This window comes from Schistocerca cancellata, chromosome 6 (genome assembly GCF_023864275.1).
Source record: "Schistocerca cancellata isolate TAMUIC-IGC-003103 chromosome 6, iqSchCanc2.1, whole genome shotgun sequence".
NCBI lineage: Eukaryota > Metazoa > Arthropoda > Insecta > Orthoptera > Acrididae > Schistocerca > Schistocerca cancellata.
The window spans coordinates 285443516-285465713 of record NC_064631.1 but is presented as its reverse complement, the minus strand read 5'-3'; the positions used below and the strand labels follow the sequence as shown (position 1 = coordinate 285465713).

General features: G+C 38.4%; 1 protein-coding gene across 4 annotated transcripts in view; it reads right to left on the bottom strand.

Annotated features, from left to right (window-relative positions):
• Window positions 1–22198, bottom strand: part of LOC126088526 (GATOR complex protein WDR59) — a 271830-nt gene that overhangs the window by 235933 nt on the left and 13699 nt on the right. For all 4 annotated transcript variants that reach the window (XM_049906688.1, XM_049906689.1, XM_049906690.1 and 1 more), the window contains exon 2: window positions 20604–20653. In XM_049906688.1, coding sequence (XP_049762645.1) covers window positions 20604–20653 — 50 coding nt within the window. The remainder of the gene's footprint in view (window positions 1–20603; window positions 20654–22198) is intronic.

Below are 22198 nucleotides of genomic sequence, written 5' to 3'. Positions count from 1 at the left end.
TCCTGAATCATTCTCTTTTTAAAGTCAATTCTGAAGACACCATCAACTGATTTCAAGCAGTCATATACTTGACATATGGTTACCAATGACAGTTTCTTCGTTGACTATCATACACTCTTTATTAATGGAAAAACCTTGTTCTACAAAGGCTTGATCATGGCCGAGAATGAGAACTTTTTGAAGAAAGCTATACAAATGTTGACAGATGGTATCTCTATCCAATAAGTCTCTCCAAAAGTAACCAATTCTCATCTCAGCCCTCTTGTAGTTTGCACAGAGTCCCAAAACTACCTCCTTACCAAGGAGTTGCACAAATTCTTTATCAACTTTATCACAGTCCTTAGCACTTATCCAATTCTGCAAGACATTCAATAGTCTGGAGTTGCTAGTTTTTGGACTGCTATTTATCACAACTGGATCACAAAAGCTTATGTATCTACAAATTCTGTACTTCAAAGGTGACTCTAGAAGGAGGTTGAGCACATTTCAATCAGAAAGTTGCTGTACTCGTCCTGAAAGTGTCTCTGACACACACTTTTACTTTTTTGAACTCAGATCAAACAGCATGACCTAAGTTCTTGTCTATCGCACAAATAAGACCAGTTTTATTATCAAGTTTTATATCACACACACTGATTTCGTGGCAGATAATACTTCAGTCTTAACTACCAAGGACATCACATCAACAAGTAGAAATGACAAAGCATTGTACAGGAAAAGTACCTTAGGGGTCACACATTGGAATTCCCTCAAAAAGAGCATGACCTGCCCTGAAACAAAGCTAAAGAAGGATAGTTTAGCCAGCAGCAGAGGATCTTCAACGTACTTCAACATCATTCAGAAGCTGTAACTGTCTAATTTGATCTTGTGCTCCTTTACTTTGTCCCCATAAATCTTTAGAAAGGAGACAATTTTTACACCCTGGTCGGCCACATGCTCATTTTCCAGACAGTGCATAAAGCAAAATTTTTTAGGGAAGGGCAGATTTTCAGGTTTATTAAATCTTTTGTAATCAGTTCTCCTTCCAGGTACATTCTTCAACACCTTATAAACTGATCTCAGAAAAGGTACAATGCTGCACTTAGTCTTTAAGGCTGCTTTCTTGAAACTCAGATAAACTGTATGAAGACCTCAAGATCCCCTAACAATAAAAGTTTATGCACTGTCCCACTCTACTCTTCAGATCAAGACACAAATCCTTCAAGAAAGCCCAATGGACATTAGGCCCATCCATTGATCAAAGCATGTTGGTAAGATTCAGATCAGAAGTTTCTATCTTAAAACTTACACATCATATTGGCAGCAGTGGTAAGGCTTGAAAACGCTGATGAAAAAACAATGCATTTCAACTTGTGCCAATATCTGAGAGCAATACCCATTTGCTGCAACTCAGCCACCTTGTTAAGGCTCTCATCAAATACGATTGTAAAAGAAATGCCCCCTTCAAGATCTTCAAAAATATTTTTTCAAAAGTGCGGAACTAATCCACGAACAATACTATATGATGTCTTGGTCCACCAAAACTGCATCTTGCTAGCTACATTATCGTTAGGGAACATGACTGGAAACAAAGCAGTCTGCTCTCCTATGGTAGAAAAGGACACATGATTTTTGACAGCCCGCAGAGTTCGTAAGATTTCTGCCCTTGTAACATCAACCTGAATCAGGTACTTCGAAATATGACTGTTATCCAATGTAGCATTAGTGGCAGTGGTGGAGATGACAATATGACTGTTAGTTCACGCAGCGTTAGTGGCAGTGGTGGAGGTGACAGTGGGCTGCAATAGCTGGGAGGTCGATAAACTGACCGTCAACTGTGGGCTTCCCGAATTGCCAGCTATTATAATCTTATCAAATATCAAGCGAGCAACTTCATTATGCCCGCTTATCTCACCAGAAACAGGGAGCATGATCCAAAAGTATCAGCACCCTGAAAACAATCAAATATTCAAATAAGACATTGCCATTACCCTTTTGATACTGCATTCCTGTCAACCTTTAAAATCCAAAACTTGGGAGATGAAGTTTAAAAAAAATCAGGAGGTACAAAAGATCAACAATTAAGGCTCATTTTTTAGGATTGTTCCGAGACAACTGATGTGAGTCTTTTCCTGTGACATGAAAAGCTATATAATGGCTATAAAAATAAAAATAAAAATGCTGGAACTAACCAAAGCGTAAATTCCGTACCTGTTATTTGTAGCACAGTTCAACTGTGGTACTGGGTTGGGATGTTTTTTGACCATTTCTCCCATGATTGCTCTTGCAGAGCTGAATTTTTTTGCTATATTGCTATTTGGTAACATTTTTCTGAACAGGTCACGCACATGGTCAGTGCAATTAATTGGCAAATTGTAAACAATGTAAGTAATTCGAACACTGAATTCCAATTTTTTTAATTAGTCAGAAAAAAACATTTTCTCAGTGGTTTGAAACATCACTTTTTCCACGTGATATACAAATGTCACGTCAGCAAAGAAAAGGTATCTATATGGTGTGAAAAGTAGAAACTGACCCTAAATAAAAAAAAGTGGGAGGTAATCCACACGAGTACTAATGTTGTTGTGGCTTCCCTAATGCCCATGGCCTTATTGCTATTGGACACTACCTTTCCCAATGCCTGATGGAATCCAAACCAACACCCTCTTTCCTAGTCACCGTGACCTACTATAGCCTCATCCACAATTACGTCTCCTTTGAAGACTCTACCTATAAACAGATCTGGGGTACGGCTGTGGGCACCATCCTATGCCATCTACAGAAATTCTTCCTAAACAGCCAGAATCCCACACCGCTCACCTAGTTCAGGTTCACTTAAGATATCTTTATGATCTGGATTGAGGGTGAGGCCACACTATCCACATTCCTCCAGAACCTCGACACCATCTCCCCCATTTCCTTCACCTGGTCATACCCAGCACAACAAGCCACCTACCTCAATGTTGACCTCCGCCTCAATGATGCCACATCAGTACCTCCGTCCATATCAAATCTACCAAGCATAAGCAATACCTCCACTTTGACAGCTGCCACCCAATCCGTACCAAGAAGTCCCTTCCATAAATCCTAGCCACCCATGGCCATCACATCTGTAGTGATAAACAGTCCCATTCAAAATATACCGAGGGTCTCACTGAGGCCTTCACAAGCCATAATTACCCTCCCAATCATATCTCTCCAATCACCCACCACCTCCCAAAGTATCACTGTCTGGTCACAGAGGAGCATTTCCCTCATGACTCAGTACCACCTGGACTGGAGCAACTGAACTATATTCTCCACCAGGGTTTTGAATCCTCTTGTCGCACACTGAAATGAGAAATGTCTACCCACTATCCTTCCCACAGTGGTATTCTGCTGCCCACTGAACCTACACAATATCCTCATCCATCCCTACACACCCTTGCTCCCAACCCCTCACCTTATGGCTCATGTCCCTGTAATAGAACTTGTCAAATTCTGGGAAAAAGGAACTGTCAATGATATTTTTTAATTATTATTTTGAGCTTTTCCTCATTACAGAGGCTTATCTCCAACATAATAATTTACTCAGAAATTACAATACAAAGAATAATCGTTCTTATACTATATTTTCAAAATATTCCTCCAGGTGTTTCTATCTTGTGTGTCCTCTTCCTCTGCGCCCATGCTCCTCATTGTGCGCTGTGCATTTTGGATCCAGGTTGTCATAGGTCATCGTCTTCTTCTTCTCCCCTCCGGTTCCCACTCCAGTATCAATTTTGGTATTCTGGTTTTCTTCATTCGTTGTGCATGCCCGTACCACTGTAATTTCTTCCTATCCATTACGCCATATATTCTTCCTTTTATTTCCATTCTCCTTATTATTTTGGTGTTCCTTATCTTTTCTTTCCTGGAGATTCTTGCCAATCTTCTCCAGAAGTCCATCTCTAGAGCTTATAATTTTTTAAAGTGCTTCACATTAATTGGCCAGGTCTCCTTTCTATACAGAACCACACTCTCTAATATGGATTTGTATATTAATTTTTTTAGTTCTGCTCGTTACATTCCTGCTCCATAAGACTGAGTTAAGCATCCCAATGACCTTCCGTCCGCTACTAATTCTTTTATTGATTTCTGACTCTGATTTTCCCTCGATTTCTAAAATGGATCCCAAATAACAGAAAGAGTTTATCTTTTTGATTTTCTTTCCTTCAATGTATAGCTCATCTGAATCATTAGTCAAGTATTCTGTTTTTCGGTAATTAATCTTCAAACCCCACGTTTTGTATGCTACTGCTAGTTGATTGCACATCTTGTGCTACGACTACTTGATCATCAGCAAAAAATAAATGATGTAGGTAAACTCCATCTCTTATTTCTAATCCCATACTATTACATTTACGAGACCATGTTCTAAGGCTAATATCTATATAGGTTTTAAATAATGATGGTGACATGGGGCAGCCCTGTAAAAGGTCTTTGCTTGTTCTAAATTTCTGTGAAAGTTTATTACCGACTTTCAGTTGGTAAATGGTATCTTTATACATCAGTTGTATTATTTTAATCAAGGAAAGATTGATGTTTGCCATATGTAGTGCTCTCCAAAGTAATTTTCTTGGAACAGTATCATACGCTTTTTCTAGATCTATGAAAATGAATCCTATATTTTTTTGATTTTTTCCTATGTTTCTCCAAAATCTGTCATAACGTGAAAATATGGTCTACATCTTCCAGCCGTGAATCCACATTGTTCTTCTTGGGTTCTAAAACTTTTTTTCCTGTTCGTTTTTAATTACTTTCACAAAAATTCTCATTAATGTGTTTGTAACACAAATTCCTCGATAGTTTGAACAAATTTTGCGATCCCCTTACTTAAATATTGTATTAATGTAACCTAGCTTCATCTCGTTGTGTATTGAATCTCCATGTATCACTTTGTTGAAGAGTTGTGTTATCAGTTTCACAATTTTGTCGCCACCATATTTCAGACACTCCAGATTGATATTGCCTGGTCCTGGTGATTTACCATTCTTTCCTGTTCTTAACGCCTGAAGTATGTTTAAAATCTACCCTAATTCCCACTTGTCACTAGACAGGTACTCAAAACACCAGATTTAGTGGGAAAACCACTAACTTGGCAGCACTGTCACAGTGACAAAAGACAAATGCAAGTCCAAACAGAGCACAAAACATTCTACAAAATGTACAGGAAAGAGGAAAAAGTACAATCTATGGTATGTCACATGCGACTTTGTGATTTCTACAAACTCCAAGAAGTACATAGATTAAAAAGAATAACAATAAAAGACTTTCCACAAAGGGCCAAAACCAAAATGATGGGTTTTCAAAACAATTGTCACAGGTTTGATGAACATTAGCTAAAAATCGGGAGAAATAATGAAACTATCAGGATGCAGGATAACATGCTGAAAATCGGGAGGCTCCCACCTAAATCAGGACAGTTGGCAGGTCTGCACTATGAGGGGGAAAATAGTAGTTGTCAATAGATGGATATGTCCGGTTTCAGAATGCAGGTGCGATGAACAAGGGATTAATGAAATCAACCCCCTCGTCTAAAGAGAAAGCAATAAGAACACGAACATCAGGAAAGCATGGGGTGAGGTGTACCTTACCGATCCTCCCTCTTCCCTGAAAAACCAGTGGCATGTTCTCATAATGAGCATAAACACTTGACATTAGAAAAGGAAAGGTTACATAAAGCTGAGAGGGTACGTCGAAAATGCCAAAGTCTGTCGGTTACCTTGGAACACCAATCTGTTGGCGAGGTTTCTCAGCTCGCCTGATGTTTCGGTTCTCCTCGCTTACGTTTCAAAGCATTGTTGGAATACCTTTTTAATGGCCTAACGCAGAACCAAAACAGCAGAGTGAAAAATAATGCAGTCATTGAAAATTAAATCCCATTAAGGTCAGTGAGATGGTGTGCAAGAGCCTATGCATCACGTAACAGTTGTAGCACTTCACTTACTGAGGACTAATGAAAAAGACAAATGTCCACTGTCTTCTTGGCTGCCGCGAATACCTTGGAATGCTTAGCTCCTTCCACATGGCTGATTATGGCCATCTTCCCTATGCTGCTGAGGGCAAAAGACTTGCTGCTTACTGTGCAATATGCCTGGAATTCTGATGTATTGTGGGCCTTGATGCCCTCAAACCTTCAGTCACTGAGCCATTCAGCATTGAATTTCACCTTGCTTGGTTTCTCCATGATATACTAGTAGGACACTGCGAGCATTGCCACATGACTAAGGATGAAAAGTTGTTAGCTGAAATCGCTCCTGCAACAATCAAAAGTTGGTGCAGCTTCAAAGGTGAGATGCTACACAAAAACAGATTTTACTGAGAAGCCAAGGAAATTTTCAGCAGATTCTCTGATACCTGCATCTCCTGCCTGTGTGTCTGTGGAGGCTAAACCTTGAGAGTGTGAGAATAAAATATTCACAGAACCCTCATGCCTTAGAAACGGTCCACGTTACCAAAATGAGATTTTGGCAAATGACAGCACAGAATTTTCTTATCTACTGCGTTATACGAGTAACTGTAGACTTATGTACTGGAATGATGTAATTTTTTTAAGTCTTCGATAGTTGCTGAAATGAGAATTAGTCCGGCTTCGCAAAAAGATAAGTTAAGAAATTAAATGTGAGTTTTCATAAACTTTTGACTTAAATTGACCATATTCCATCATTTAATAAACAACTGTTTCAGGATTCTGTCATAACTGCAAGTGCATTAGGATGTTAATGAGGTGACAATGTGCAAACACTGCTTTGTTATGCCAAATGAAGTGAAAGAAATAGAAGAAATGTAGCTGTTACTTGAAATTCGCCACTTTTGAGTGAGTGGTTTTCATGTGACAGCAAATTCGAGTTGTTACAAATATAATGAAGGGGCTGGCCAATGAACCTATCAAAAAACATACAACTGTAGTGTGAAATATCTGGTTTGTGAAAACTGACACATGAATGTTACACCAAAAATGTAAAAAATAGGACATACAAAGAGATGGTTGAAAAATTTCTAGACAGTATTCCAACTGTGGATCACAGTGCTGTTATATAAACTAAGCTACAAAATTTGAGATGAAAAAAATTCTTCATTTGTGTAATCATATTGTCCATAACTGCTTCATTATAACTGAAGGCATTTTAAATCCATCTCTGAAGCTATGATACAAGAAACAATAGTGCCAAATAAAAAAAAAAAAAAAAAAAAAAAAAAAAACCTTGCACGCAGATGGCATTTTCTGATATGAGTGAAAATCTTAAGTACTAATATCAATGTCTTTTGTAACGGACTGTTTTCAGATGGTAAAAGCAAACCAAATGGTGTTCCATTAAGACCACTGGCATTATTTTATTTCAATAAAACGAAACATATTTGGTGACAAAAATACATGTTTCCCTGGAGTCTCAAGCACATTTAAAATACCTTCACTGATTTGAAAAATAACCTCAGAAAAAAGTAGGTCTCTTGAAGAAGTGTATAAGGCGGCGAAGAGTTGTGTAAACAAACACTATAGGTGGTACTACTATGTTTGTTATTGTCGGTTATTACCCGTTGTTTTATGTTTATTATTTTACAGGTACTGTGAGATTTTTCTTTCAAGAAATATATGAGTACATAGCTTGCAACCAACAAGTGACTGCCATAATTTCTTCTTCTTATCGTCCTCACTTTCTAATGCATAAATTACTTTCAAAGGTTCATAATATACTAGAATAAATGAAACGTCCATAAAATGCCACACTGTACAATGAAATTGCATTGAGATAGTCGCAATTCCTGAAATCCATTGCCTGCAGCCTCTGACCTGCCCAGGAGCACCACAGTCCTGGGTCCATGGATAAACCATGAAAATCTGCAGCATTATGCCACACTCAAACAGATCCAGCCTTTGGGCTGATTGGTGAGACTAGATCTGAAGGGCAGGGCCTGCACGTTTATGGGAAACAGTGGCCTTCAGATTGACAGGCCTGATCCATTACATACACCCAGAGAAATGGCCTGCGGTTTTGGTCCATTGCAGAAATCCATTCGTGTGGTGTCAGAGACATTACGTTGATGAAATGAGACGATGATGATCAATTGATGCAACAGATAATTGGTGTGAATGTCCTGAGAATCAATAATATTGAGAATAGGTAGCAACTCACTAAAGATGATCGCTGAGCTACAGAGAGGTAAGCAGAAAAGACAATACATTCTCAAATAAATTTTCGGCCACAGCCTTTGTCAGAAAATGTGCACGCACACACACATTCACAAAATCACTTAGACAGAACTCTTGCAAACATCACCATCACCTCTAACCACTGCATCTACAGTCTCAGAGAATCAGATCCAAACAAACCACCCCACATGTCTCCCTGCCTCTCGTCGGCAGCTGCTAGGCTAGTGGCAAGAAGTGGCAGCAGCACTGACTGCAAGCTGAGGGGAGTGGTAGGAAGGGGAGAATCAGTAAGAATGAGGGAATGGAGAAGTGGTGCATGAAATCAGCTGTGCCCAGCAAGCGGCGATGCATGACATCTCAGTAAACAAAGCATTTCATCTACTGAGGCAAAAAATGAAATTTTTCCTGTGGTTTTTTTTCCAATTTCCCTGAATTCCCTGACATGTTTGAAATTACCTGATTTCCAGAACTTGTAGCAATGCTGGATTTTTCCAGGAACTCTATAAATTTAAAAAAAAGATACAGTTAAGGACTATATAATACCTATATGTTTTTGTTCAAAACTTAGTTTTTACATATTTCCTTATACTGCATTCCTAACTTTTTTAAATCTTTCTTCAGCATTACCTCCTTGAAACTTCTTCATGTATTTAAACTCTGAGTCACACTCAAATCTGGACCAGCGCATTTCATGGGCAATGCTCTTACCAACTGTGTTATCCAGACTTCAATTTGGCAATACCTGTTTCTTATGTTCTCTTTATTTCCGTGCTGCGTATACCCAGGCAACTTATTTGCGTTTGCTTTCTCGAAATCTTCTTCTTCTAATTTCTTTGTTCAATAGCACATATTACTATCATTACAGAAAATTTATCAGTGTATCAGGTGCTAAATTATCAACTACAAAAGCTTTAAAACTCGTTCTGCATTTTTCTTTTATTTCCTCAATTTACCACAATAAGTCTCACTTTATGAAACTGTTCACAATTAAAATGAAGCTACATAACATCAATATCCAAGTTCCGGGACACAAAACAAATAAATCTTGGAATACTGAAACAGTAAACGTGATTAGAAGTTTGTGAGCTACAGTAGTAATGCTAGCAATTACTAAACTGCTACATTTTTTGTCTTTATTAATCATAATATGACAAAGCGCATGGAAGTTATTCAGAAAATTAGTATCCATTTTAGTCTTTTGCCACAAAAAATTTCACTAATAGCATCTACAAATAACTCGTCACAAAGTTTCTGCCTATTGTCAATACTACAATTGGAGAATGGATGTACCAAGTGACACTTACGAATTTAATTAGATATTGTTATGATGATGTATATACAATAAGGTACACAGAATGTTAAGATTTCACAATATATTAAAATTGTACTTTGCCATGCTACATAAAATTTGAGTAATGTGGTGCATCCAATCTTTCTGGAGATTTGGGACCTCTACTTTTCCTCCTGTATATTAATGACTTGAGCCTGAATGTTGATGCACACAAAACAATAATATTTGCTGATGACACAACTGTACTCCTCAAAGGGGAGAATACAGAGGCTGTGCAAAAAGCTGTGAACTTGGCCACTGAACAACTCAGCAACTGGACTAAAATCAACAGATTAACTATCAACACCAAAAAGACAGCTTCCATGAACTTTCACACAACACAAAATGCAAATTCCTCTCAGCCATTTGCCACTGTAAATAATCAGTCAATAGATACCAACACTGTTTTCAGATTCCTGGGTCTGTGGGTTCAAGATAACCTGAAATGGAATACACATACAGGAAAGGTAAATGCCAGGATTTGTACTGGCTGTTATGCATCGAGTGTATTGAAAACGTACTAGCCTGAAAAACATTAACCAGTGCGTACTACGCTTACATACAAGTCCACCTAAAATATGGTGTAATATTCTGGGGAAATTCTCCAACTGCTCTGAGCACATTCAGAATCCAGAAGAGAGCAATGAGGATTATTACTGGGAGCAAACCCAGAGACTCCTGCAAACCCATCTTGAGAAAGTTGGAAATCCTTACACTGCCTTGCCTCTACATTCTTGAGACTAAAATTTTTCAGAAACCACATAGTGCCAACCGACCCCAGAGTTGTAAAAAATAATGAAATACATGAACACAACACCAGGCAAAATGCAAACCTGCATGTCATACATACAAATACTCAACTTTGTAAAAAGGGAGCTTTCCACATGGGCCTCCAACTGTTCAACAATCTTCCCACTAGTATTAAGTCCATTGAAGACAACATAAAATTTAGCAAAGCCGTGAAGTCATATTTGTTGTGTCACTGTTTTTACTCTGTAAATGAATACTTAGAACAGTAATCTTGCTGTTTGTGTTAAACTGAAAACAACTGAGCGATATAACACATTAGGATACTATAGGCCTATGTTAATATATGTTAACAACGTTAAATGATATTTTCCGACATCTGCAACACACTGTGTACCATCAGATCACATGGAATAAATAAATAAAGAAGTGACAGAACCATTTGCAGAATTGCTCAGCAACATTAGTAAATGAGATCTGATGAACACTGTGTGCAGTTAAAAATCTTAGCTCCCTCTATCAGGAATTTTAATATCCATACATATTTTTAAAAAACTGATGTGTGTGTGTGAGTGGTTGCTTGGCTGGTTGAGTTGGAGGGGGGGCCAAACAGTGAGGTCATCGGTCCCATCGGATTAGGGAAGGATGGGGAAGGAATTTGGCCGTGTCACTTCAAAGCAACCATCCTTGCATAAATCAGGACGGCTGGACGCGGGTTTGAACTGTCATTCTCCAAAATACGAGTGCAGTTTGCTAATCACTGCACCATCTTAGGTTTGGGAAGAGTATGTTAGCAAAGCTTATAGGTATCAGTGTAGTGGGTGGTGGTGGTGGTGGTGGTGGTGGTGGTGGTGGTGGTGGTGGTGGTATCACTCATGGAAAAATTCCTGTAGTAGTTGGTGTTAGAGCTGCACCCTTTTTAGATAGAAGTCAGCTGATAGGTATACCTGCTTAAAGGAAGTCCCTCTAACTTAAGGGCTTACCTTCACAGGATATAACATTTCCAAGTACAGAAGGAATTAGGATATTTCATCATAATATAAGAGGTATTAGAGATAAAGTTAGTGAACTGCTTATAGATGTTGACTCTGAAATTATTGGTATATCAGAGCACCACTTAAATAATTTGACACTTTAGAGGCTTCCTTTACCAGGATACAGATTAGCTGGCTGTTTTTCAAGGAGTTCCTTGCAGGGTGTGGAAGTGGTTATGTACATAAAAAACAGTATTCCATTTGAGTCCATAGACGTATCACAGCACTGCACTGAACAGATATTTGAACGCTGTGTAGGGGCAGCTGAATTTAGTGAAACTAAACTTCTAATTGTTGTTGTTTATAGGTCCCCTAACTTCAGAGCATTTCTGCTCAATTGAGAGAGGGTTCTTGATTCACTTTGTAGGAAGTACCAGAAGTTAGTTATTGTGGTGACTTCAATATACATTTTGTATATGATGGTGCAAGAAAAAGGATGTTGGTAGATCTCATAAACTCATATGATCTGATGCAGACTGTGTTTCTTCCAACTAGGGTGCAGGGGAACAGTAGCACAGCCACAGACAACATTTTTATTCAATCTTCATTACTAGATGGGCATTCTGTTAGTAGACGGGTGAATGGCCTTTCACCCCATGATGAACAAATTTTAACACTAAAAGGCTTTAGTACTCAAACAAATGTCAAATTTAATTACAAACTATGTAGGAAAGTTCATCCAACAACAATAGAGAGTTTTTTAAACTTTGTCAAGGAACAAGAGTGGCAGGATGTTTATAGTGCCGATAACATAGACGACAAATATAATGCTTTCCTTAACACATCTCATACTCTTTGAGAGTTGCTTTCCATTAGAACATTCTAAATGGGGTATTAGCAGTAATAGGCAGCCTGAGTGGTTGACTAGTAGGATAAGGGTATCTTGTAGAACAAAGCAGGAAATATATCAAAATGTTAGAAGTAGTCACATTTTCTGAGCATTACTGGTGAATTAAATAAAAATTTAGTTTCTAAAGGGAATCATATAACTTTCTTGGCAAATGCCTTTCCGAGATTGATGTCTGAAATACTCCTCTGTGAGACAGACAAGTGGGAGACTGAGTCAATAATTAAATCACTGAAGACTAAGGACTCTCAAGGTTATGATGGAGTGCCTAGCAGAACATTAAAGTACTGTTCTGCACATGTTAGCCCTGTATTTAGCCATATTTGTAATTTTTTCTTTAGGAACGGTCAGTTTCCTGAAGGATTAAAGTACTCAGTAGTGAAGCCACTTTATAAAAAGGAAGAAAGGGATAATGTAGATAATTTTAGACCTATTTTATGCCATCAGTGTTTGCTTAAGTTACTGAAAAGGCTCTGTATGCAAGGATAATCGATCATCTTATATTACACAATTTGTTGTCAAATGTACAGTTCGGCTCTAGGAGTCGTTTAACAACTAAAAACATTCTCTTTTCTCTGTGAGGTACTGGATGAGTTAAACAAAAGATTTTGAATGCTAGGCATATTTTTTTATTTAACTAAGGCATTTAATTGTGTTGGTCACAAAATATTGCTCCAGAAGTTGGACCATTAGGGAATACAGGGAGTAGCTCACAACTGGTTCACCTCTTACTTTAGCAACAGACAGCAAAAGGTCATTATTCACAATGTTGATAATGGCTGTGATGCGGCCTGAGTGGGGTACAGCCAAGTGGGGGGTGCCCCAGGGATCAATGTTGGGGCCACTCCTGTTCCTTATTTATATAAATGACATAAACTCTAATACTACAAATAACTCTAAAATATTGCTGATGACACTAGCTTGGTGGTAAAGTAAAGTAAACATTAGCTCGGTTCCAAATAGTGCAGTTCATGGCATAACTTCATGGCTTGTAGAATATAAACTGACGCTAAATCGCAGTAAGACTCAGTTTTTACAGTTCCTAACACACAATTCAACAAAACCTGATGTTTTTATTTCAGAGAGTGTTCAGATAGATAGTAAACTGTCATGGAAAGCCCACATTCAGGATCTTGTTCAGAGACTTAATGCCGCCATTTTTACTACTCTAACGATATCTGAAGTAACTGATCATTCGACACAAAAATTTGTGTGCTTTGCTTATTTTCATTCGGTTATGTCATATGGTATTATATTTTGGGGTAACTCTTCCAATTCTAAAAGGATATTTTTTGCTCAGAAATTGACGGTTTGGGCACTAAGTGCTGTAAAGTTCACGCACCTCTTGTCGACCCATGTTCACGAGTCTGGGTATTTTGGCACTGGCCTCTCAATATGTATATTCCTTACTGTCATTTCTTGTAAACAATATTAGCTTATTCCCAAGAATAAGCAGATTTCACACAGTTAATACTCGGCAGAAATCAAACCTGCATTTGGATCGGACTTCCTTTACTGTTGTGCAGAAAAGTGTGCAGTATCCTGCTGCATCCATTTTCAGTAAGCTACCACAAGAATTCAAAAATCTTAGCAGTAATGCACGCACTTTCAAATCAAAAGTGAAGAGTTTCCTCATGGGTCACTCCTTCTATTCTGTTGAGGAGCTCCTTTAAAAATTAAGCTGATTCTTGTTGTATTGTTGATTGCGTTTACTTAAACTTATGGACTGACTTCTTTTCGGTTCATAAACATTTATTTTTATCTGTTATCACTTTTATGTTGTAATTTCATTTACTGACACATTCTGTGACCTTGGGGATTTGCTCCTCAATTTGGTCCTATGGAACTTGACGTGTAAATAAATAAATAATCCTTGCTCAGAGATTTGCTCCTATGGAACTTGACGTATAAATAAATAAATAAATTTTGCTCAGAATGTGTGTGTGTGTGTGTGTGTGTGTGTGTGTGTGTGTGTGTCACATACATCATCTCTGAAACCAGTGGAGAGATTTCATCCAAACGTGGTTCATGCATGCTTAACTGTCAGGCAACAATCGTTATGGAATTAAGAACCACCGACCTAACATAGTTCAGGGGATATGACATCATAATGTGATGCGCAAAAAATTGCCTCATTATGCATGATGTCTACATTTATTACTTCTTTTCTATAACTCTATTCTCAACACATATTGGAGACAGTATCCACATATGCCTCTGAATGTACCTACAAAATATCGTATTTACTCGAATCTAAGCCGCACTTTTTTTCCGGTTTTTGTAATCCAAAAAACCGCCTGCGGCTTAGAATCGAGTGCAAAGCAAGCGGAAGTTCTGAAAAATGTTGATAGGTGCCGCCACAACTAACTTCTGCCGTCGAATATATGTAGCGCTACACAGGCATCCTTTGTAGGCACAAAGATAAATACTGGCGCCAAAACCTCTGCGACAGTAAATAAAATAAAAAAAAAAAAATAAAAAAAAAAATTGGAAGACGAGTTTTTTTTTTTTTTTCTCTGCCCGAGTTTCGACCACTGCTTTTTCATACATTATCCAACGAAGTAAATACAAATTCCGTATTGTTCATCTTCGAATTTCAATGTACTACGAAAATCCGACTGATAATACAGGGATTTTTGTCAATATGGCCAACTCTGCGTTCTGAATTTTTTCCTACCTGTGAGAAGAGATGGTTGCTAATAGGAACCTGATGAAATGTGAATCACATGCAGTATTCTCTTCACCATAAGAATAATACGAATATAAACATTTTGCCATGTATTCTTTCGTGTTTGCTGCTATCTCATTTAAATCCTGTCTGCCTGATAAACTATGAAACTAGAGTGAGACAACAGCAAACACGGAAGAATATACATATCGTGTCATGTTTATATTCGTATTATTCTTATGCCTAATAGTGATACAGTCAGAAATGAAGCACGGCAACTGACTAGATTTTTAAATAAAGATGACTCTAATTTCGGTGCAGAATTTGATGTACTAAAGAAGCGGCCGCAAAGATTTTCAAACGGAGAAAAATTTTCACCTAACTCTCGTTCAGAACATGTTCTATCATACGCAGTCTATTATTTGGTTCTTGTTGATCATTATCAAAGAAAGCAGCAGTGTAAGTAACAACAAATAGCAGTCTCTTGCCATTGTTTTTTAATTGTAAGCGGTGGTAGCGCGCAGCGCACAAAAGCAAGCAAAGCCGCGAGCGGCGACAGGCCGTAAACACGCACTATCAGAATGCGACAAACAATGCATGACACAGTACAGTAATGCATTTTCAGCTTAGAGTGACGTAAACACCTATAACAAAGAAAACAGCACTTATCAGATCAAAGCAAAATAAGCAATCGATTCAAACCAGACGAAGCACGTGAAAAAGGAAGGGTATCCGTATAAATACGGACGGAGCGCCTGACGCATAGCAATGGCTACCTGGCAAAGCTTAACTGCTAAGCTTTCGACTCGAACCAAACTACTGTAGCTGTATCGTCATTCATTCGACCTAAATTGTGTCTCATATTACAATGGACGAACTTTGTTTCGATTTGGAGGTGCGGCCTAAAACTTTTCTCTCCCTTTGAATTTCGAGTCTCATTTTTCAGGTGCGGCTTAGATTCGAGTGCGGCTTAGATTCGAGTAAATACGGTATATCACTGCATGACACATTGACTCAGTACCACATCTACACTTACTGTCAGAAGTTCTGTCATAAGGAATATCAAGTGAAATTTGTGACTGGCTTGAGGACTTTTTGGCAGGGAGGACAGCATGCTATCTTTAACAGACTTTCATCACCAGATGTAGATGTAACTTTGGGTCTACGCCGGGGAAGTGTTTTGGAACCTTTGCTGTTGTTGTATATTAATCACCTTGCACACAATATGAATAGTAACCTCAGGCTTTTTGCAGATGTTGCAGTTATCTGTGATGAAGTAATGTCTGAAAGGAGATAGATAAATATTCTGTCAGATATTGACAAGATTTCAAAGTGGTGCAAAGATTGGAAACTTGCTTTAAATGTTCAGAAATGTAAAACTGTGCACTCCACAAAATGAAAAACAAAGGATACTATGACTATGATGTCAATGAGTCACTGTTGGAATCAGCCAGCTCACACAAATACCTGGGTGTAACACTCTGTAGGGATATGAAGTGGAATGATCACATAGCCTCAGCCAAGAGTAAAGCAGATGGTAGATTGGTTGGTTTATGGGATGAAAGGGACCAGACTGCAACGGTCATCAGTTGCAGATGGTAGACTTCAGTATATTGGTAGAACACTGGGAAACTGCAATCAGTCTACAAAGGAGATGGTTTACGAATAACTCAAGCAATTTACCCTAGATTATTGCTCAAGTGTATGGGACCCATACCAAATAGGACTACCAGCTGATATTGAACATATACAGAGAAGGGCAGCACGAATGGTCACAGGTTTGTTTAATCCTTGGGAGAGTGTCACAAACACACTGAAGGAACTGAACTGGAAGACTCTTGAAGATAGACATAAACTATCCTGAGAAAGTCTATTAATGAAGTTTCAAGAACCAGGTTTAAATGGTGACTCTAGGAATATACTACAATCCCCTACATATTGCTTGCATAGGGGTCGAGAGAATAGGATTAGAATAATTACTGCACACACAGTGGAATTCAAACATCATTCTTCCTGCACTCTATATGCAAATGGAACAGGAAGAAACCCTTATAACTGGTACAACGGGACATGCCCTCTGTCATGCATCTCAGAATGGTTTGCAGAATATAGATGGAGATGCAGATGTAGATAGATCTGGAGACATGACACCATTAACACTGTGATAAATGAGATATGATGTTATAAACACTGAGATGCATGAAAAGCTGCCAAAGCATACTTCATCTTTACTCCTTTGTTACTAACTCTATCTGCAAAATATTTTTCAGGCAGTATCCACATATACGGCTGAATGTACCTAAACAAATACACCATTGCACAACACACACAGCAAGAGGTGTGACATCATAAATACTGCGCTACATGAAAAATTGCTTCCTCATGCATGAAGTCTTAATACATTTGTTCTTTACTACTAAGACACTCCTACAGAAGAGTCAACTTACAGAAATAACAAACACCTATCAGCACTTTCCACAGTTTCAACTGTGAAGCACAAATGGCTGTAGTCAAAAACAGCAGCCTTCTACACAGCAATGAAGAGGCACTGCCATAAAGATGCTTACTAATCCTATTGCAGACATGTGAAGCAGCTGCATCCAGCATACAGAAACTGTCCAGGATCATGTTAATTAATATGGTTACTGTATTTATACATTTTTACATTATGTATTTTTGTTTGCATGGCTCTTTCATAATTTCAAACTGCATTTTCACAAATATTTAGATATGAAATTTTTTGATACTTTGTTACAAAAACAGTTCATTTTTTGTTTTTGTTTCCAATAGAAAATTTTCAAAATTAATACCTGGGCAATGCCTGGCTTGTCAGCTAGTAATGTATAAAACTAGCATTTTTACTCTATTTTCTGAAAAGAGATATAATTTGACATTTGACAAGAATTTACATACCAGGAAGTCTCTTCTGAAAGTATCTGTTTGGAGTGCAGCCTTGTGAGGAAGTGACAAAAGTTATACAGCACAGGCAAGAAGAGAACAGAAGCTTTTGAAACAAGATGCTACAGAAGGATTCTGAAAATTAGATGTGTAGGTCAGGAAACTAATAAAGAAGTAATTAATCAAACTGTAGAGGAAAGAGATTTGTGGCAAAACTCGATTACAAGAAGGTATGGGTTGATCAGAGAAAGACGAAGGCAATACAGAATTAATCAGTGTGGGGCAACTGTAAAGGGGGGGGGGGGGGGGGGGGGGCAGAATTGTTGAGGGAGTCAAAGGCATTGCTACAGTAAGGCGAGCTCACACAGATGTGGGTTCCAGTAGTTATGAAGAGGCTTCAAGATGACAGAGTAGCATGAAGAGATGCATCAAACCAGTCTTGGCACTGAAGAACATAACAGCAACTCTACGAGGTGCATTCAAGTTCTAAGGCCTCCGATTTTTTTTCTCCGGACTGGAAAGAGATAGAAACATGCGCATTGTTTTAAAATGAGGCCACGTTCATTGTCAATACATCCCAGAGATGGCAGGACCGTACGGCAGATGGAATTTTACCGCCAGCAGCGGCAATGAGAACTGTTTTAAATACTTAAAATGGCGACGTTTTCCTTACTTGAATAGCGTGCAATCATTCGTTTTCTGAATTTGCGTGGTGTGAAACCAATTGAAATTCATCAACAGTTGAAGGAGACATGTGGTGATGGAGTTATGGATGTGTCGAAAGTGCGTTCGTGGGTGCGACAGTTTAATGAAGGCAGAACATCGTGTGACAACAAACCGAAACAACCTCGGGCTCGCACAAGCCGGTCTGACGACATGATCGAGAAAGTGGAGAGAATTGTTTTGGGGGATCGCCGAATGACTGTTGAACAGATCGCCTCCAGAGTTGGCATTTCTGTGGGTTCTGTGCACACAATCCTGCATGACGACCTGAAAATGCGAAAAGTGTCATCCAGGTGGGTGCCACGAATGCTGACGGACGACCACATGGCTGCCCGTGTGGCATGTTGCCAAGCAATGTTGACGTGCAACGACAGCATGAATGGGACTTTCTTTTTGTCGGCTGTGACAATGGATGAGACGTGGATGCCATTTTTCAATCCAGAAACAAAGCGCCAGTCAGCTCAATGGAAGCACACAGATTCACCGCCACCAAAAAAATTTCGGGTAACCACCAGTGCTGAAAAAATGATGGTGTCCATGTTCTGGGACAGCGAGGGCGTAATCCTTACCCATTGCATTCCAAAGGGCACTGTGGTAACAGGTGCATCCTACAAAAATGTTTTGAAGAACAAATTACTTCCTGCACTGCAACAAAAACATCCAGGAAGGGCTGCGCGTGTGCTGCTGCACCAAGACAACGCACCCACACATCGAGCTAACGTTATGCAACAGTTTCTTCGTGATAACAACTTTCAAGTGATTCCTCATGCTCCCTACTCACCCGACCTGGCTCCTAGTGACTTTTGGCTTTTTCCAACAATGAAAGACACTCTCTGTGGCCCCACATTCACCAGCCGTGCTGCTAGTGCCTCAGCGATTTTCCAGTGGTCAAAACAGACTCCTAAAGAAGCTTTCGTTGCTGCCATGGAATTATGGCATCAGCGTTCTGAAAAATGTGCACGTCTGTAGGGTGATTACGTCGAGAAGTAATGCCAGTTTCATTGATTTCGGGTGAGTAGTTAATTAGAAAAAAAATCGGAGGCCTTAGAACTTGAATGCACCCCGTAAATGGCTCATCTCTTTTCATTCTGAGCTTATATGATGATACAACAATTTTAATAATATATGCAGGCACAACTGTTGCTTCTATCGCATATTTCTGCCAATCCTTGACCTAAAGACCATGTGTATGTCAATTAACATACATAACTCTCTTGAATCTATGAGAAAGTAGATCTACATGTAAGTGCAAGATCTGATTTTATACGTAACACAATGGACAAATATGTGTGTGTGTGTGTGTGTGTGTGTGTGTGTGTGTGTGTGTGTGTGTGTGTGTGACAAAGGCCTTAATACCCGAAAGCTTTATTTGTGACAGTCTTTTTGTTGTGCCAATCAGTGACTCAGCATCTCCACTATATGGCGAGTAGTAACTTTTTATAATATTGTTACAAAGCCAGAGATTAGGAATATGGTGTCAAAAAAAAGGACAATACCATAAATGTTACATGAGTGAATTTTACAAGATTTGTATCAGTAACTTCAAAATTTGCAGAGCTGAAAATGTGATGATTTGGTAAGAAAGAAAGTAAAACGCATACAAGCAACAATGGCAGGTCCAAGAAAACAACAAATATTAAAGTAAGTTACCAACAAGGGTGAAAAACAAGGATTGACAATAAGTAACAGAGACTTGTTTCAGTAGCCTAAATAACTAACTTTTTAGATACAAAAGAAAGAAAAGGCACTGTTACACCCCCCTTCGTTCTGACCACTGATGATGGGTGTTACTCATTAAATCAAAGACATATAATTACAAATGTTTTGCGGTAGTTGCATTTACTAGATATGAATGAATTGTGTGTTTGCATAACAACTATGGACACTAAGCATACAAAAGAGGTATTGACACTAGCTTTTACTGAATCAATCACTGCTGAGGATTTATGTTTGCACACAAGTGAATCTTTTTAATTTTGCAAAATCTCCCTGAGAATGCTGAAATTACATTTACTTTGCTTGTCTAGTTGATTAAAGTGGTAAGTTTAACTGTGCAATAAGATCAACTTGAAGTTGGCTTATAGGAAATACTAGGGAGTGCCATTTTCAGGTATATGGATGTGCATGCATTAAACGCAACTTCGATCATTTTAAAGGAATGGGTGCTTTCAAATGAAGTCTACTGCTGTATCTGCAGCACTTACCCTGCCAACAAAACATAAACTCCTGTCCAGTCTACAGCCATTGCACTCGCCTGAAACAATAATCAACAGAGAGATAAAGCAAAATATATAAAAGTCCAACATTTTTAAATAGATAGGAGAAAAAAAGGAATGCCTATATAATAATTGCTGATATTGTAGTTACAAGCTGACTTTCTGTATACTGTCTATAATAACAGAAGCAACAGTAAATTCAGTTGTCCTTATGAACGCATGCTTAATGTAACCTCAAGTTTGGCACACAATGCACTTCATGAAACACACTTGTATACGATCACTAGAACGATTCCATATAATAAAGTCATGCTCTACAGTTTCTCCATGTGCTCCACAACTGTTTCTTTAATTTACATAAAAGCACTCCAGTTGCTCTGTAGAGTTTAATTTAGTCCATTACCAGTTTAAGCTCTTCTATTAAGACATTTTCCAGTGGTTCTGAAAACTGTGATAAATATTTATATGTGTATTTAAAACATATGAACATCAATCCTATATACATGGTAGTTTTCAGAACCTCTTGAAAAATGCCTTAATGGAAAAGTCAGATCTGGTAGTGGGCTAAATAAAGCTCTACAGAGCAACTAGAGTGGTTTTACAATTTATTTGTATTGCATTTACTTATTGTAATGGTTCATTTCCATGTCTTTTATGCCAGCGTGAAGAACATGTCAAAGTAGAAATGTTTCAATTAGACAGAAAATGTAACAAAGTACTGACATAATATTTCACATATTTCAAGGGCTGTTTTTTTATTTTCCATTCTTTTTAAAATCCTAGAGTAAAAACACTCTGTCCGTCTCTTTTAAAAAATTACTGGTCTTACCAATTAAACACATCTTTACATTTTTAAGAGCACATAACTATATGGTAAACATTCAAAATTACATGGTATTAAGTTAAACACTTGTTATATCAGTGTATTTTAAACCTTTCTGGGGAATAACTGAAGCATAATGCAAATCAGATTTTGTTCCTGTGTTGTAATCATGGGTCATTTCATTATTTTCATAGTGCATACACCACCAATTGTTGAATTGTTCAAATGGTCTATCTATCTATCTATCTATATCCGAATCCCGCTCCAGCTACTGCCGGGTCTGGGTGCTGACGAGTCCTCTCCATTTGGCTCGGTCCTCCCACCACTTTTCTTCCTCCACTTGCTGCCAGGTCACACCTCTCCTTTCAACAGATATTCTCACTCCCATTTTCCACCGTGTTCTTGGGCGCCCTCTAGGTTGTTTCCCATCCATCTTTAGTTCTTCCATAATTTTGGGGAGTCTCTGCCCATGCATCCTCTTAACATGCCCATACCATCTTAATCTCTTTCTTTCAATTTCTTCTCTCATACTTTCTTGTTTGAGGTCCTTTCTAATCTCTACATTCCTTACTCTGTCCATTCTTGTTTTTCCCTTAACTGCTCTGAGAAATTTCATTTCCCCTGCTTGCAGTCTGCTCCAGTCCCTTTCTTTCATTGTCCATGTTTCTCCACCATAGGTGACAATAGGGAAGTAATAATTCTTATACATCAGGAGTTTTGCTCTTTCTGAAACTTCATTATTCCAAATCAGGTGTTTTAT